The sequence below is a fragment of the Phocoena sinus genome, chromosome X (genome assembly GCF_008692025.1).
Source record: "Phocoena sinus isolate mPhoSin1 chromosome X, mPhoSin1.pri, whole genome shotgun sequence".
Classification (NCBI taxonomy): Eukaryota; Metazoa; Chordata; class Mammalia; order Artiodactyla; family Phocoenidae; genus Phocoena; species Phocoena sinus.
The window spans coordinates 33,757,400-33,773,478 of NC_045784.1; the positions used below are offsets into that span (position 1 = coordinate 33,757,400).

A 16,079-nucleotide genomic window follows, 5' to 3' on the forward strand; every position below is an offset into this window, starting at 1 on the left:
AATTCTGCAGGTTGTCTCAAGTGCTTCATAGACAATAACCCAAAGAGTTCAGGCCTCTCCTCTTTTTTCTTCTCTTGTTCCCTTTCGCTCCTCCAGTTTCTTCTTTTACCTCTCTATTCACTCTAGCTGTTGTACAACCACCCTGATGCAATCAGGGGTTACCATCCTACCCTTCTGTCTCTTTCATGTCCTGAAGACTGGATGGGAGTCAGAGAAAAAAAGCCGCTAAATCTGCCTTTGGCATCTACCACACCTGACATACCTTTGTTCTGACCCTGTTTACCTACCTTGCCTAGAAAAATGTCACGTCCGCCTGGGAATACTACAGTCATTCAAACGTTTTGGTCTATTTGTTATGTTTTCTTTTCCCATGGTTGTATTAGGAGTGATCTGGGATGTGGTTGCCACTGTCAGGCTTTTTTTTCTGGTATCGTGGCTAAAAGTATAGCCAAATTGCTTGGGTTTTAAATCCCAACTGCATGACCTTGGCCAAGTAACTTAACGGCTCTGGGTCTCAGTTTCCTCATCTGTAAATGTAATCCTAATAATAGAAACTACTTTATAGTGTTGAATTGTTAGTATCGAATTAATTTATTTATATACTGAATTTATGTATGTGTGTGTATGGGTGTCTTTGTGTGTAGACACACACATAAGATATGTATCAACTCATATATACATATGTGTGTGTATATATGTACATACACATGTATTTACATGCACACATACATATCTTAGAAAATTGGCACAAAGTAAGCATTCTATAAATATCAGCGATCACACCTGTTATAATTTTTCTCAACAAGACTCTGCAAATGCTGCTCCGGTCTATCAGAAGATACCACATCTATTTAATGTTTTTTACCTAGCCCAAAGTCATGGCTAGTTGGGTGACTTTTTAAAAATTGACACTTGATAACTGATCAGTCCAAAGATTAATTCACAGTGTAAAACACCATGAATTGTACTGTTATTTGCCTCTCAGTTGTAGAAATTAGTTTCATTTCCCACTATGTTTAGTTGTGATTGGATCATGGTAGACATTTTTTCTGTCATTTTTTTGTGGTTAAAGATTTAAATTTGTTATGGAGACAAGCTTTTCAGTTGACCAATGATTAGCTAATTTCTGATAATAGAAAAGGAAACAGATTGCCCCAAGGCTGCTGTTTTCATTTCCTCATGGGAGGAAGAGCATAGCAGAGAAGAAAGGCACACTCGAGGCACTGAACCTCTGCCACCATGGGGAACTTGTTTGTGAATGAGGGCCTCTCCATCTTTGTCATTGTAAGTACCAATGAGAATGAAATTACAAATTCTCTGACTTGTTTGGGTTCTCTTGGAAATGAAAATAGAGCAAAGCTTTTTTGTTTGAGAAATTGTGTTGAAACTGATTTATTATGTGAACATGCATCCATCTGTAAGCAGAGTGAGTCCATTCTTCCAAACTTATTAATGGAAAGAATGTATCTGGGGTCTCACTTCACCTAGTTTATTTCTGGAGTTTTTAGGAGTAATAAATTCGCCAGCATTTCACAGTGGGAGTAGGAGACATTTCATTCCTTGTTTACTCAGAGGCAAATTTCTCTATTTTTAATGTATTTATAACACCTAAAAATGGGCAACTGAAATTTTATACAGTTTTCCAAATAACAAATGCAAGACTGGCTCATGTATGGGAAATTGGCCTTTATTTCAGTAATGACACCAAAAATAATTGAAGTTCTCAATTTTCTTTTTTAAAAAAGTATCTTCTTTTCTCTGAGGTAAACTTTAGTTATTTGTGAGGTTTTTAAAAATTTAAGGGAAGGGAACTGAAAAAAAAACTATCTAGACACATATTTATAGCGTATATATGATATATATTATATTTAGCTGTATATAAATCAATATAATCTGTCTTGAGAAACAATTTTTGTAAGTAAAGATATGGCTAATTTTCGAACAGACATGATGATTTCTTTAGTTTTTAACATAACATAGATCAACTATTTTTTTAAGATGGTGGTCTCAGCAAACAATCACAGATAATTGGGAAGATAGAAATGTAATTTATAAGTAGCTTTTCCAAATAGCCAATTAAAGTATTACCCAGATGTTAAAAAGAACACTTATGTATGCATTTTTTGAAAGAATTTATCGTGAAGTAAATATGACTCTTTGAGCTGTAGAGGTAGAGAGAAATGAGTGGCACAGATAAAATAAAAATCACAAATATTTTGTCATTTAAAAAAAATTAAGCCAAATCAACACTCTAATGCAATACAGAATTGTTCTGAGGACTCCAAGCTGTTAAGTTGATTTCTTATCCCCATTTGAAGAACAGATTACTCCTTTAAAAAATAAGTTCAAATATAAACACTTTTAGCTCTTACCACAGTTTTCCCAGGGAAGTGACCTCTATCTAAATTATACACTCATATACTTGAAAGTGAATCCACAGCTTGGAAGGCAAAAGTAAAAATGACAAGGTTAGGAAATGGAGAAGTGGTTTTAGTACCTTCTTCTTTATAAAGAAAGACTATTCTCAAGCATCGAAGGACATCAAATAGCCTCAAAGCACAGTTAAGAACAGATTGCTACTGTGGAGCTGAAGGTGGAGGACTGGGTAGAGTCATCATTTGATGCAGTCAGTGCTTGGGATGAAATGAGCAGTCACAATCTAGAAGGATCTCCCTTTAAAAAAAAAAAAATCCCATGCCTCTCATTCCCTCATTGATGCTGAATATTCCCTCTTTCACAAGTGAAGCAGGGCTTCCCTGGTGGCGCAGTGGTTGAGAGTCTGCCTGCCGATGCTAGGGGACACGGGTTCGTGCCCCGGTCCGGGAGGATCCCACATGCCGCGGAGCGGCTGGGCCCGTGAGCCATGGCCGCTGAGCCTGCGCGTCCGGAGCCTGTGCTCCGCAATGGGAGAGGCCGCGACAGTGAGAGGCCCGCGTACCGAAAAAAAAAAAAAAAAATTAAAAAGTGAAGCAAAACTTATCAAGTAGAATTAAAGCCTTGTCATTTTAGCTGATGAGAACTCCACTAGCTGGGGCGGGATGCTGTGTGGCGGAGAGAGGTAATCCCACCTGTGAGAATCAAACACAAAGTCCTGCTGGTGCAGGGGACAGTATAGGAACAGATTCCTTTCCCTTCTCTTTGTAAGAAGAATCACCTGCTGTCATCTATCAATCTAAAAGGAGGAGAAAGAAAGGAGGGGAGATAGATAATAACTCGGCATACGGCCCAAGTAGTATAACAATCACGGGGGACAACACAGGGAGGAAAGGTTACTTACAGAGAAGTGTAGTGATACTCTTGCAGGAAGGAGCTGGCTTTGTAACCACCTTAATCAAAGGCTGTACTTGGGGAAGTCCTGACCCTGGTCTGACTCTAAACTGCTGTGAAATCTACCTGTTGAAACATGACAACTTCACGCAACCACTTCTGTTTGTGCAGCTGGTATGGCTGGGGATGAACGTCTTCCTCTTTGTCTGGTACTACCGGGTTTATGATATTCCAGATAAGTTCTTCTACACTCGAAAACTTCTTGGGGTAAGTATAAGTTCCATCTCCCTCAGTATTGACTGGCTCCCATGTCTAATCAGAGATTCTTGTTCCTATTCTTTTTAACATTTTAACGAAGTATTCTGACCAACCCAAAGAGCACCATCGGCCTCACTCCCTCCATTGCAACCCCCTGGGCAAGAGTCTTTAGGCCTTCCAGTGTGGGACAGACAGAAGTGTGGCAGAGGGTCCCGGCAGCATCCTTCCCCTCCCAAGAACTACTGTGCTACTGTTTAGCTTGGAGGAGAAATCTAATACTGACTCCGGAATGGATGGCCAGGTTGGAAAGATCGATCCAGGGGTGACACAGGTGGCACAAGTGGGACTTCCTATATTCTCTAAATCATCCGATTCCTATTAACTTTTGTGCATGAAAAGCCCTGCTCCTAATGACATGTTATGAAATACTCTTCAGGAAATAAGCCTCTCCCTACATATGGAGGCTTTGAGGAACTTGCCCAAAGATCACATTCTTTGACTCGACTGGCAGAGCAAAGGCCCCTGACTTTTCTTGGGTCCAATAACATTCTCAGTTTCCTTGAACTGACAGGGCTCTTCTTCTTCATAAATGAAAATAAGAAAATAAGTACAATTACGGCTGCCCCCAGAGGATATCATTTGTTACATCATACTGAAACCATTACTTAATAATACTAATTATAATATGTATTATACATCATATGCATAAATAATTATAACATATAATTCCACTACACTATTATAATTGTTGTTAACTTATTCAGGTTGATGCTGAAAAGGATGATTTCCCTTTGCATTTTCCTCCTCCAAAATATGCAACTTCTTTAGGCATTACAAAGAACAATTATACCATACGAACTTAGTTACTGTTGAGGTTAGTCTATGTGCTAAGAAAGTCTTCTTTACAAAGACCTAATTTCTATACTGAACTCTAGTTAATGATATGCATGCTTAAATATTTAGGAGGAAGTAAACCAATATCTGCAACTTACTTGGAAATACATCAAAAATAAGATGCATTGATGGATGGATAGAGGGATGGGTAGATGGATGGAGAGGTGAATAGACATGTGCTAAAGCAACCATTGTAAAATGTAAAAGGTAGAATCTTGGAGATGAATCAACAGGTATTCATTGTGAAATTATTTCAAATTCTCTTTATGTTTGAAAATATTCATAATATTTATTTTAATCTGGCCCTTGATCCCCACCCCAACATTTTATTCATTTATGATGAAGAAGAGCCCTGGCTCTAAAGGACCTTCCTTCCCAGATAACTTGATATCTCTTTTTTTTTTTTTTTTTTTTTTTTTTTTTTTTTTTTTTTTTGGTACGTGGGCCTCTCACTGTTGTGGCCTCTCCCGTTGCGGAGCGCAGGCTCAGCGGCCATGGCTCACGGGCCCAGCCGCTCCGCGACATGTGGGATCTTCCCGGACCGGGGCACGAACCCATGTCCCCTGCATCGGCAGGCGGGCTCTCAACCACTGCGCCACCAGGGAAGCCCCTATAACTTGATATCTCTTGAGTGTGGGCCTCATGCTGGGAAGCCTGGGGGAGTGGGTATAGGCAAGTGGGGCGGGCAGTGTCCTGGGCGCACAAGAGTCACCCTGCTTCTTATCCTGCCTTTTCCAGTCAGCGCTGGCACTGGCCAGGGCCCCTGCAGCCTGCCTGAATTTCAACTGCATGCTGATTCTGCTGCCAGTCTGTCGAAATCTACTGTCTTTCCTCAGGGGTTCCAGTGCGGTAAGAACCAACATTTACAAAGTTTGAGTTCCTCAGAATTTCGAAGGCCATCAAGCTCAATGCGCCCCCCCCTTTTTTTAAACATCTTTATTGGAGTATAATTGCTTTGCAATGGTGTGTTAGTTTCTGCTTTATAACAAAGTGAATCAGTTATACATATGTTCCCATATCTCTTCCCTCTTGCATCTCCCTCCCTCCCACCCTCCCTATCCCACCCCTCTAGGCGGTCACAAAACACTGAGCTGATCTCCCTGTGCTATGCGGCTGCTTCCCACTAGCTATCTATTTTACATTTGGTACTGTATATTTGTTAATGCCACTCTCTCACTTCGTCCCAGCTTACCCTTCCCCCTCCCGTGTCCTCAAGTCCATTCTCTAGTAGGTCTGCATCTTTATTCCCGTCTTGTCCCTAGGTTCTCCATGACTTTTTTTTTTTTTTAGATTCCATATATAAGTGTTAGCATATGGTATTTGTTTTTCTCTTTCTGATTTACTTCACTCTGTATGACAGACTCTAGGTCCAACCACCTCACTACAAATAACTCCATTTCGTTCCTTTTTATGGCTGAGTAATATTGCATTGTATATATGTGCCACATCTTCTTTATCCATTCATCCGATGATGGACACGTAGGTTGCTTCCATGTCCTGGCTATTGTAAATAGAGCTGCAATGAACACTGTGGTACATGACTCTTTTTGAATTATGGTTTTCTCAGGGTATATGCCCAGTAGTGGGATTGCTGGGTCATATGGTAGTTCTATTTGTAGTTTTTTTGAGGAAGCTCCATACTGTTCTCCATAGTGGCTGTATCAATAGGAAAAGCAAACCAAGAGTTTGTGAGGATTCCAACCTGTGTACAATATTCACAAGCCAAGCAATGCTTGATTCTCTAGTTTATTTTTTTTTTTTTTTTTTTTTTTTTTTTTTTTTTTTTTTTTTTTTATGCGTTACGCGGGCCTCTCACTGTTGTGGCCTCTCCCGTTGCGGAGGACAGACTCCGGACGCGCAGGCTCAGCGGCCATGGCTCACGGGCCCAGCCGCTCCGCGGCATGTGGGATCCTCCCAGACCGGGGCACGAACCCGCGTCCCCTGCATCGGCAGGCGGACTCTCAACCACTGCGCCACCAGGGAAGCCCCTCTAGTTTATTTTTATATTATTTGTTGGTGGAGCTCCCTGGGACAGCCATTTAACCTGGAACAGACATTAAAAACAAACAAACAAAAAGTAAACAACAACCAATCAACATATACCTCAACAATAGCAATAAAGTACATATGCATGTACACACACAGACGTACATCATATGACATATATGTATGTGTATATAAACAGAGATTTATGAGACTGACGTGAAATTTGGGAATTAATCTCACAGTGCCATGTTTCTCAAAACTTTTAAGTCAGAGAAAATCTCTTTTGTGGATAATATCCAAAGAAGATGGGACCAATGAGCTATGAGTCACTATGTAATGAATGTGACAGGTGTTATGTCCATGGAATTGAGGAGTTCAGAGCTTTCTAAATGCCCGGGCTCTTTCACCCTCACTTCAACAATCCAGAGAGCCCCTAATATACTATGCTAGAAGAAAAAAATGATTATGTAGGAAGAGCTTTTGTAATCTATAAAATGGTATACGGATTTCTTATTGATATTGTTATACAAAGATGAGAAAAGAGGAACTTGGAATCTGCACATGTACTCACATTAATATGATACAAAGCAAAATATGATGGGTCCCACAAAATGTTACAAATAAGGAGCTACAGGGAATCCATCAAAGGAGGGGGAAATTATATCAGGTGGCGCAGGGGATGGAAAAAGGCTTCTTAGAGAAGGTGGCATCAGATATGGGCATATAAGGATAAAATAAGCCTGTACGAGATATAAAGGAGAGAGAAAGACATCCTACATGGAGAAAACGGTATGGGCAAAAGCACAGGGAATGGTGAGGAAATCATATCCTTGAAAGTCCTGTGTGATCATGACTTGTGGCTTCTCTTTGGATATGTTTGCCATTCCTGACCACACCATAGAGGGCAGCTCTTCCAAAGTTAGGGACTGATACCCTGGTGGGACCCATTCCACTGCCCATTAGTGACTAGTAGCCTCTCTTTTTCCTTTTAATAAGATGTTCTTTTTATATTAACTAGCTTTAAAAAAAAATTAGCTATTAAGTAGAGGTCATTTATAGTGGAGAGAAGCAAACAATCTACTTTTATGGGAGTGTAGGGATTTTAAAGGGCAGGTGTCTGAGGTCAGGCTGGAGCTTTGCTGGTAAACTAGGACCTTAAATGTATAGCTGAGGTGTTAATACTTAATTGGTAATCGAAGACTAAGTAGGTGAAGGAAAGTGATCTAAACTGCCAATAACAAAACTTGCCTTGAGCTCTGCCTCATTTTCTCTAGTCTTACTAAATTCACATTGATCCTAAGGAGATTCTTTTTCTTTGAGAACTATACAATACTTGATTTACTAATATAGGGTTAGCAGGCTACAACTAACAGTAGACATTGATTACAAGGATTTCCAAAATCATCTTTTTAACCTAAGAAACCACAGAGGTAGAATTCCATTTGATTGAAAAGTTTTCTTTTTTTTAAATTGAAGTATAGTTGATTTACAATGTTGTGTTAATTTATGCTGTACACCAAATTGACTCAGTTATTCATATATATGCATTCTTTTTATATTCTTTTCCATTACAGTTTATCACAGGACATTGAATATAGTTTCCTGTGCTATACAGTAGGACCTTGTTGTTCATCCATTCTATATGTAATAGTTTGCATCTACTAACCCCAAACTCCCCCACACCGCTCCCCCTTGGCAACCACAGGTCTGTTCTCTCTGTTCTCTCTGTGAGTCTGTTTGTGCTTCGTAGATAGGTTCAGCTGTGTCATATTTCAGATTCCACATATAAGTTATATCCTATGGTATTTGTCTTTATTTCTGACTTACTTCACTTAGTATGATCATCTCTAGGTCCATCCATGTTGCTGGAAATGGCATGATTTCCTTCTTCTTCATGGCTGAGTAGTATTCCACTGTATATATGTACCACATCTTCTTTATCCATTCACCTGTTGATGGACATTTAGGTCGTTTCCATGTCTTGTCTCTTGTGAATATTGCTGCTATGAACATTGGGGTGCATGTATCTTTTTGAATTAGAGTTTTGTCCGGATATATGCCCAGGAGTGGGATTGCTGGATCATAGGGTAATTGCAAAGTTTTATTGATGAGCCACCCGTAAAGTACAACATCTGGTGTATCGCAGGTGCCCAATGAACATTTGCTAAATGAAGTTCGGGGACTGTAGCTTTTTTATTCTCCCCCCACCCCCTGTTCAAATACTTTCTATTTAGAGGAAGTAAACCCTGAGAAACAGGCAGTGTTTTCGCCAGGACAGCCTGTTAAGAAATCCTTGTTACCCCACAGGCCCAAATTGCGATGCCGTTGCGTGGCCATGCCCCATGAGTGGCACATGTTGTAATGGCCACTTTTAGGCTTCCTGTGGCCTAAAAGGAGGGAAGATCCTCATGAGGGTCTCTAAAGACAGGGGTGAAATGAGGCAGCTCTTCAAATTGCAGAGACACTCAACTCTCTAACCAGAGAGACCTGTATGTCAAAGAAAATATTTTTAAAAATTAGCAGCAAGTAAGATTCTTTTACAGATGGGGTGTGTCCCTCCTCCAGATTTCCCAATCTGAAATGTTAACTGGGCAAAGAACCTTCTATTCTGATTGCGATTAAAATGAGTACACATGCTGTGACCAATGCTGGAAATTATAACACCGGCCACTTACTGAGTCTTCCTAGACCTCACCTCGTGAAATCTGCATGTCAGGCTAGTGAGGTGCGGATGAAATTCATTGAGAGTGTTGGGATTCCAACCCAGGTGCTTGTGCCTCCAGAGCCTGTTCACTTTCCCGCATGCCACCTAAACTCAAAACTCTCTTGTGGCTGGGCCCGTGAGCCATGGCCACTGAGCCTGTGCATCCAGAGCCTGTGCTCCACAACGGGAGAGGCCACAACAGTGAGAGGCCCGCGTGCCGCAAAAACAAAAAACAAAAAAAACTCTCTTGTGGTGGTCCTATGGTCTTAGAAAGGCCATCATGTATATATGAATATTTGGGCAGGCTGAATAACCTAGGCTAGAAGTGACAGGGGTGTTGTAACTTCAAGGATTTATTAGTAGGCCTTTATGCAAACTTAACAGTCACAGAACTGGAGAAAGAAAGAAAACCACAGGGTTGGCCCACCCAGGAAAACTAGGGGTAAAGACTCTGAGCCTGCTCTGTCGAGGGAAATGGGGAATGGTGGGACTCAGCATACAGAAGTCCCCAAAGAAGCCTTAATAACCTCAACTTGGTTGGAAGTTCTAGTCTGAAGATCAGAAAGAAACAGGAAGGCAAGAGAGTGAGCTCTTTTCTCTAACCTTATATAGCCTGGGAGTCAGAGGCCCTCGATATAGCTCTATATCTGACCATGTGGTCCAGGGCAAGGCTCTTGGACTTCCTGTCTCATAGTTGTTGTTTTTCTTTTTGTTGTTGTTTTTAGCTAAAAAGCAGGTGAGATAATGCAAGTGTAAGAATGAATATGAATGATATTCTAAAAGTGGGTTAATGGACTAAGCCTGTCAACTAATGAGTTGTCAGTTAACAAATATGTGTTGAGTGCCAACTATATGCTAAGCACAGTGGATGTAGAGTGAGTAGAGAGTAAGACATGGATGAGCCATGAGCTCAGGGAGCTTAGAGCTTTATGGAAGAGATAGAAGATAAACATGTAATTTCAAAATTATAGGCAGTGCTGTACAAATCCAGTGGTGTTCTTCATATTTATCACATATTCTACTGCCACCAGGTTTCAACATTACTGTTAGTTTCTTTGCCTGAGTTCTGTAGATTCAAGGCTGGCTTTTGCAATTTCTCTCAAACTGCATATAAATAGCTAATTCAGATTCATTCATGGCACCTGTGGCGAGCCCAGGTGTACATAAAATAGAACTTTAAAGTTTCCATAACACTCATGTTACAGAAGCTAATGTTTTGCCCCATTAAATATGCACTTCTTTGTTCCATTTCTCAATGTTTTGAATTTTTTTGCTCTCACAGTTTGAATCGAGCATAGCAAGCTGCCGAGATAACTCAATAATCTCCCTTGCACTTGAATGTTAGCTTATTGAGATTGGGCAAGGCTCTAGTTGAGAGTAACAGAGGAACTTCCCTTTAGAAGTCGATGGCAAAAAGAAGAGCAGTTGTTCGGTGAGGAAGCTGTTGTGCATGATGGCAGCTTGGGTAATTAGTAGGTGGCTGGCGGTAATTCACAAGTGACTCAAAAGCATAAAAATGGTTTCTGCGTGGTAGGGAGGGAGAAAAAAGCCCTGGGCAGTCACAGGCAGCAGAGCCCTCCCTTTCTACCCCACCAACCAGCCATCTTGCCCCCTTGTCAGGAAATGATGAGGAAATCATATCTGGAAGCCCCGTATAATCATGGCTTACGGCTTCTCTTTGGATGTGTTTGCCGTTCCTGACCACACTATAGAGGGTGGCTTGGAAAAACGAGGGATTGGTGCCCTGGTAGGACCTTAGTTAGTTCTACTAGCTCATTAGTGACTAAGAGTCTCCGTTTTTTCTTCTAATAAAATGTATGTATTTCATACTAAATAGCATTTTTTTGGAACCACCTATTAAGATCAGACCATTACTGAATGGACCTTGTGTTTCCCAAGCACATCTCTCCATTTTCCTGGCACTCAGTTAACTTTTCTCTAACAGTTTGTTGCTCAAGCTGATAAGAGACATTGAAATCTATTGTTTCATATTTTTGACGATCCATGTTGATGATGATAAGGGTAGAACTATGGAGACAGTGTAGAGACCATGAGAAAACTACATTCCTTTTCTTCAAATTCAGCGTGCAGGAGCAAGTATCTTTTCCTCCAAAAGTTTCAAAAGAATTTGTCTGGAAGTAGAAAAGAAAAAATCGTTTGGCATGTATAGATATGTGGGTAAATACATCTCTATAGGTTTAGAATAATCGTCTTGGGTTCTAGGACAGTGAACATGTCGTTTAACCAAATAGTTATGTAAGGATTGTTCAAAATACATGATATATTGCTCTGCACCCAGGATGCTTACCCTCTAGCTGGGGAGCCGTGCCATACTAGCTGAAAAGTTAAATAATGATACCCAAAAAAGCGCGAGTGTTTATTAAATACCTCTCAATGAATCTATGAAACAGACCTACGAGGGAATAATTATGATAAATATATAGGTGAGAAAGCTGGAAACTGAGCATATTGTTCAATGTCACACAGCTAGGTGGTAGGGCTGGGGTCCAGCACAGATATATCTGATGGCAAATTGCTTTCTGACCCTACTAATTCCCATTCTCTCATTCTTGGGACTCCAATTGCGTCTATCACTCCAATGAGGACTGTATTAAATGATCTATTTCTGTGTAACAAACTTCCACAAACTTAGGCTTAAAACAACTCCCGTTTACTAGTTCACAGCTGCGCAGAAGTCCAGCATCCTGTTACTCAGGGTGTCACAAAGCTGACATCAAGGCGTCAACTGGGCTGAATGCTCATATGCAAACTCTGGGTAAAATCTTCCAAGCTCTTTCTTGTTGGCAAAATTCAGTCCCTGGCAGCTGCAGGACTAAGGTCCCTGTGTCTTGCTGACAGTTCCTCTGGGGCTGCTCTCAGATCCGAGGTGTATTCCTTGCCATGTGGCCCCTTCCATCTTCAAGCCAGCAGCAGCGTATCAAATACTTCTTGCACCTAAGATTTCTGACTTTTAGACTCAGATTTAAAGGGCTCGTGTGATTGGGTCAGGCCCACCCAGGTAATCTGTCTCTTAAGGTCAATTTGGGATTTTAATTACCTCTGCAAAATCCCTTTTTCCATATAATGTAACAAAATCACAGGAGTGTCATCCTATCATAGTTATAGGTCAGGTCTCACCCACACTCAAGGGGAGGAGATTATATAAGGTCATTGAGGAACATCTTACAATTCTGCCTACCAGAAGGACTCTACGAAGCTGTGGAGGAACCTAGCAATCAGGAAACAGGAAAAATATATTTCCTTAAAACTGTAAAAACTACAAAGGAGTAAAACAATGTACGGCGCTTGAAATAAACACAAAAGACAATGAGGCTGTAAAAGAAAACAGGACAGTCAATTCTTCACCAACAGAAGTGTAAAAGAAATGATTTCAACCAGGAAACCCTTATTTTGAGAGCCTGAGTCACCGGTGAACAATTTGTTGTAGCTGCTGCTGGTAGGGTTCCACCCGTATTCCCTCTGCACTGTCAGTTCCAGTACATGGGGCAGCTGTCTTCTGCCAGCTCAGGTCCTTCTCTGCCTGAGGATTTTCTTTCAGCCCTCTCCTGGGACAAGCCGGAAATGCCAGGGAGTTGATGCCCTGGGAAGAGCCCTCAGCCAATGATGGATAGGAGTTGGTAGAGACTACCCAAGTTTCCTAACCCCTCAGGTAACAAACCTCTGGGGGCGTATCCTACACAGTCTCCCAGAGTTCCCTGATCGGAGAGCCCGCTGATAAGATACGTTAGTGGTCGTTGATGTGCTAATACACCCTTTATTGGTTTCCTTCCCTTCCCAAACTTACTCCCTCTAACCTCACTTTCCAGATAGAGTACTTTCACTTAACTTCTTGTCTTGGTTTTTAGACATGTAGAATAATAGTGACTATATCTTTACATTTGGTTTCATGGAAAAGGGAATGAACCTTGAAGACAAATCGTCTTGGATCCCAGCCAATGTGAGAGTTAGCTTTAGTTTTGTTATCTGTAAAATAAGGACAGTAATACTTATCTGGTTACATTAAATGAGGCAATGATTGTGGGTAAACTGCCTGGCTCACAGAAGTCACTCAATAAAGCCTAAATGTTTTTTCCTTTCTCTGAAGTCTTCAGTGTCTTCCTTACTGGTATTTCTGCAGTTCCAGGAACCTGCTTTCATGATCCAAACAGCCTGCCCTCCCTAGATGTAGCTAACTCAGAGGTAGTGGAGTAAGCACAATTTTCTATGCAATTCTATTTTTTCTATAAAACCAGAACATTTTATTAAAAATAAATAAGCCAAATAAATAAATAAGCCAAATATTTAACACCCGTATATTGAAATTGAATATGTTTGGAACCAGGTATTTAAAATACCTGAGCTTTTTGTTTTGTTTTGGGGGTTTTTTGCACTTCACTCTGTTCTCCTTAAAAGTTTTCTGAATCTCTATGGCAGTACATCTAGCCTTAGAAACAAAGCATCCAGAGCGAGCACTTGACCACTTTTCAGAGAACAAAGCTCTGTCTGATTCAACCAGAAACCAGGTTTTGTTTTGTTTTTTTTCTCTACTTTGGGCATTGACATAAATCCAGATTCAAACCCACATCTTCTAACATATGTCGGTAGGACAATTACACTAACCAGTTGACCAAAATGCCATTTTAATGCCAAGGTAATCATAAAAGGTATGAAATGTCAGAATGTTGATATCTCTGGCATCAGAGAGCCTGGGTTTAGACCTCAGCTCTGTCACTTATTAACTATGCAACCTAAGGGAAGGTAACTTCTCTATGCCTTTGTTTCCTCATCTGTCATGTGGTGATAATAATGGTACCTCCCACATAGGATTAATGTAAGAATGAAATGAGTCGATGCATGTAAAACACTTAAAGCAGCTCCTAGGGACTTCCCTGGCGGTCCAGTGGTTAAGACTCTGCGCTTCCACTGCAGGAGGTGCAGGGTCCGATCCCTGGTCAGGGAACTAAGATCCTGCGTGCTGCACAGTGCGGTCAAAAATTTTAAAAACAATAAAAAAAAAAACACTTAAAGCAGCTCCTTGCACAAGTTCTTTGTAAGTACTATTATAATTTTTGCTATGATTATTTTGTTAATGATCTCCCTTGTTATGTTGTCTCTATCAACATATGCAGGTGGACACTTTTTTTCTCCTCTCATAGTGTCTATGTCCTGAAAGGGTGCTATTCTAAAACTATTCACTTGTTCTAGAACTGTTCACTTGTCTGTATCCCCATGGACCTTCAGGTCTTTGAGGGCAGTCCTGTCCTTTTAAAATTTCTATATCCCCTCGTTATTAGATAAATTAATCTGAACTAGAAACTATGTAGTTAGATGTTTTCTTGTCCAAATTCATATTTTATACAATTAAGCAATGGATTCCATGAGAGGCTTTTTATGTTAATAGTACGAGAACCTAAAACATTGGTTAAGCCAGCCATGCCACTTATTGGCTGTTTGACCTTGGGAAGATGACTACATCTATCTGAGCCTCAGTGTTCTCACCTGTCAAATGGGTAGAATGATGTAGTTTTTAGGGTGGTCATAAGAATTAAATGAGATGATATGTGTCTAATGCCTGGCACAGAGAAAACTTTCTTGTTAACAATTACGATTTCATTCTTTTCCCTTTAATCCAAAGTGCTGCTCAACAAGAATTCGAAGACAACTGGACAGGAACCTCACCTTTCATAAAATGGTGGCATGGATGATTGCACTTCACACTGGTATGTTCATTAAGATATTTGAGATTGCAAAGAAAACTTGGAACCAGAGTGTTCCCTCTAAGATATTTTTAAAATAAGGGATCAGCCTTTGTAGGTAGACTAGGTGGTGATTGGATGTGTACTTTTTGAATGAGTTCTATGAAAAAATATTCGCCCCTCTTTCTGCCGTCCCAACACTAGGATTTGTTCCTTCAGGTCTTAAAACTTTTTCCCCTTAGGCTCTTCTGATAAAAATCCCAGTGTATTCACCCTTTTACACACTTTTTAACATCAAAATTGTTTGTTAGTCCACATATGAGAGCTTTTATTCATTCATCTTTTAAATACTTGGTTGAACATGTAGATTCATGGATTTCTTGCAATAATCCTACAAGGGCCATAGCCCATAAGTTGAGAATTTCTTAAGATAACCTTTATTAGCTAAACACTTTCTTTTTATTATTGTTTATATATATATATATATATATATATATATATATACATACATATGTATATATGATAGTATTCATGTGTTTATGTATATTTTGTGTTATTATTATAATTATTAAGGTGGTGGTGGTGGTGTAAGAAGGGATCCTTATCAAATCTCCACTAACTTATCATAGAGTCAGGGGCTGCAGCCAGAAACCCAGCTACAAATAAAATTGTACACACACTTCACCCTCTTTGTTTCTCTTCTGTGCCCTCTTCAGCGATTCACACCATTGCACACCTATTTAATGTGGAGTGGTGTGTCAATGCCCGAGTCAACAATTCTGACCCTTATTCAATAGCACTCTCTGACATTGGAGATAAGCCTGGTGAAACTTACCTCAATTTTGCTCGACAAAGAATTAAGGTAAGCCTCTTATTTCCTGATTCAGATGTTCTGTAGACATTAAAACTGAGGATTAGATTTCAGTGAGTGAAGAATTCTACTTGGTCAGAACAATGACAAAAGTTGACTATCAGAGGGACAATTCTGTAGGTTCTAAGAATGTGGCCACAGAGAAAATGTCTCCCACACTCCTGATCCCATATGTAGAGGGTCACTAGATGTTCTCCAGTTTCTTAAAGTCACCTATCAGAATGTGTATACGTGGAGCCTGGAGTAACACAGGCTTATCCACGGCAATGCCCAACAGTCAAAGAAAGCCAGGAACATAGTCTAGTCAAACAAAGTTGGGTTTATTACTTACTGCAGCAAAGAGACCTCACACTATGAGGAAGTCGGGGGCATCTCAGGAGGGTGTTGAGAAAGGCTTGCTGTG

The 16,079-nt window shown here is 40.3% G+C and overlaps 1 protein-coding gene across 2 annotated transcripts in view; it reads left to right on the forward strand.

Annotated features, from left to right (window-relative positions):
• The first annotated feature begins 1,148 nt into the window (after positions 1–1,148).
• The window catches only part of LOC116747281 (cytochrome b-245 heavy chain), a 36,441-nt gene continuing 21,510 nt past the window's right edge, over positions 1,149–16,079 (forward strand). The window contains exons 1-5 of one of the 2 annotated variants that reach the window (XM_032619061.1): positions 1,149–1,284; positions 3,439–3,534; positions 5,158–5,268; positions 14,745–14,829; positions 15,522–15,667. In XM_032619061.1, the coding sequence (XP_032474952.1) occupies positions 1,240–1,284; positions 3,439–3,534; positions 5,158–5,268; positions 14,745–14,829; positions 15,522–15,667 (483 nt within the window). In that variant the 5' untranslated portion in view covers positions 1,149–1,239. The remainder of the gene's footprint in view (positions 1,285–3,438; positions 3,535–5,157; positions 5,269–14,744; positions 14,830–15,521; positions 15,668–16,079) is intronic. The other variant, XM_032619062.1, reaches the window with a different exon arrangement.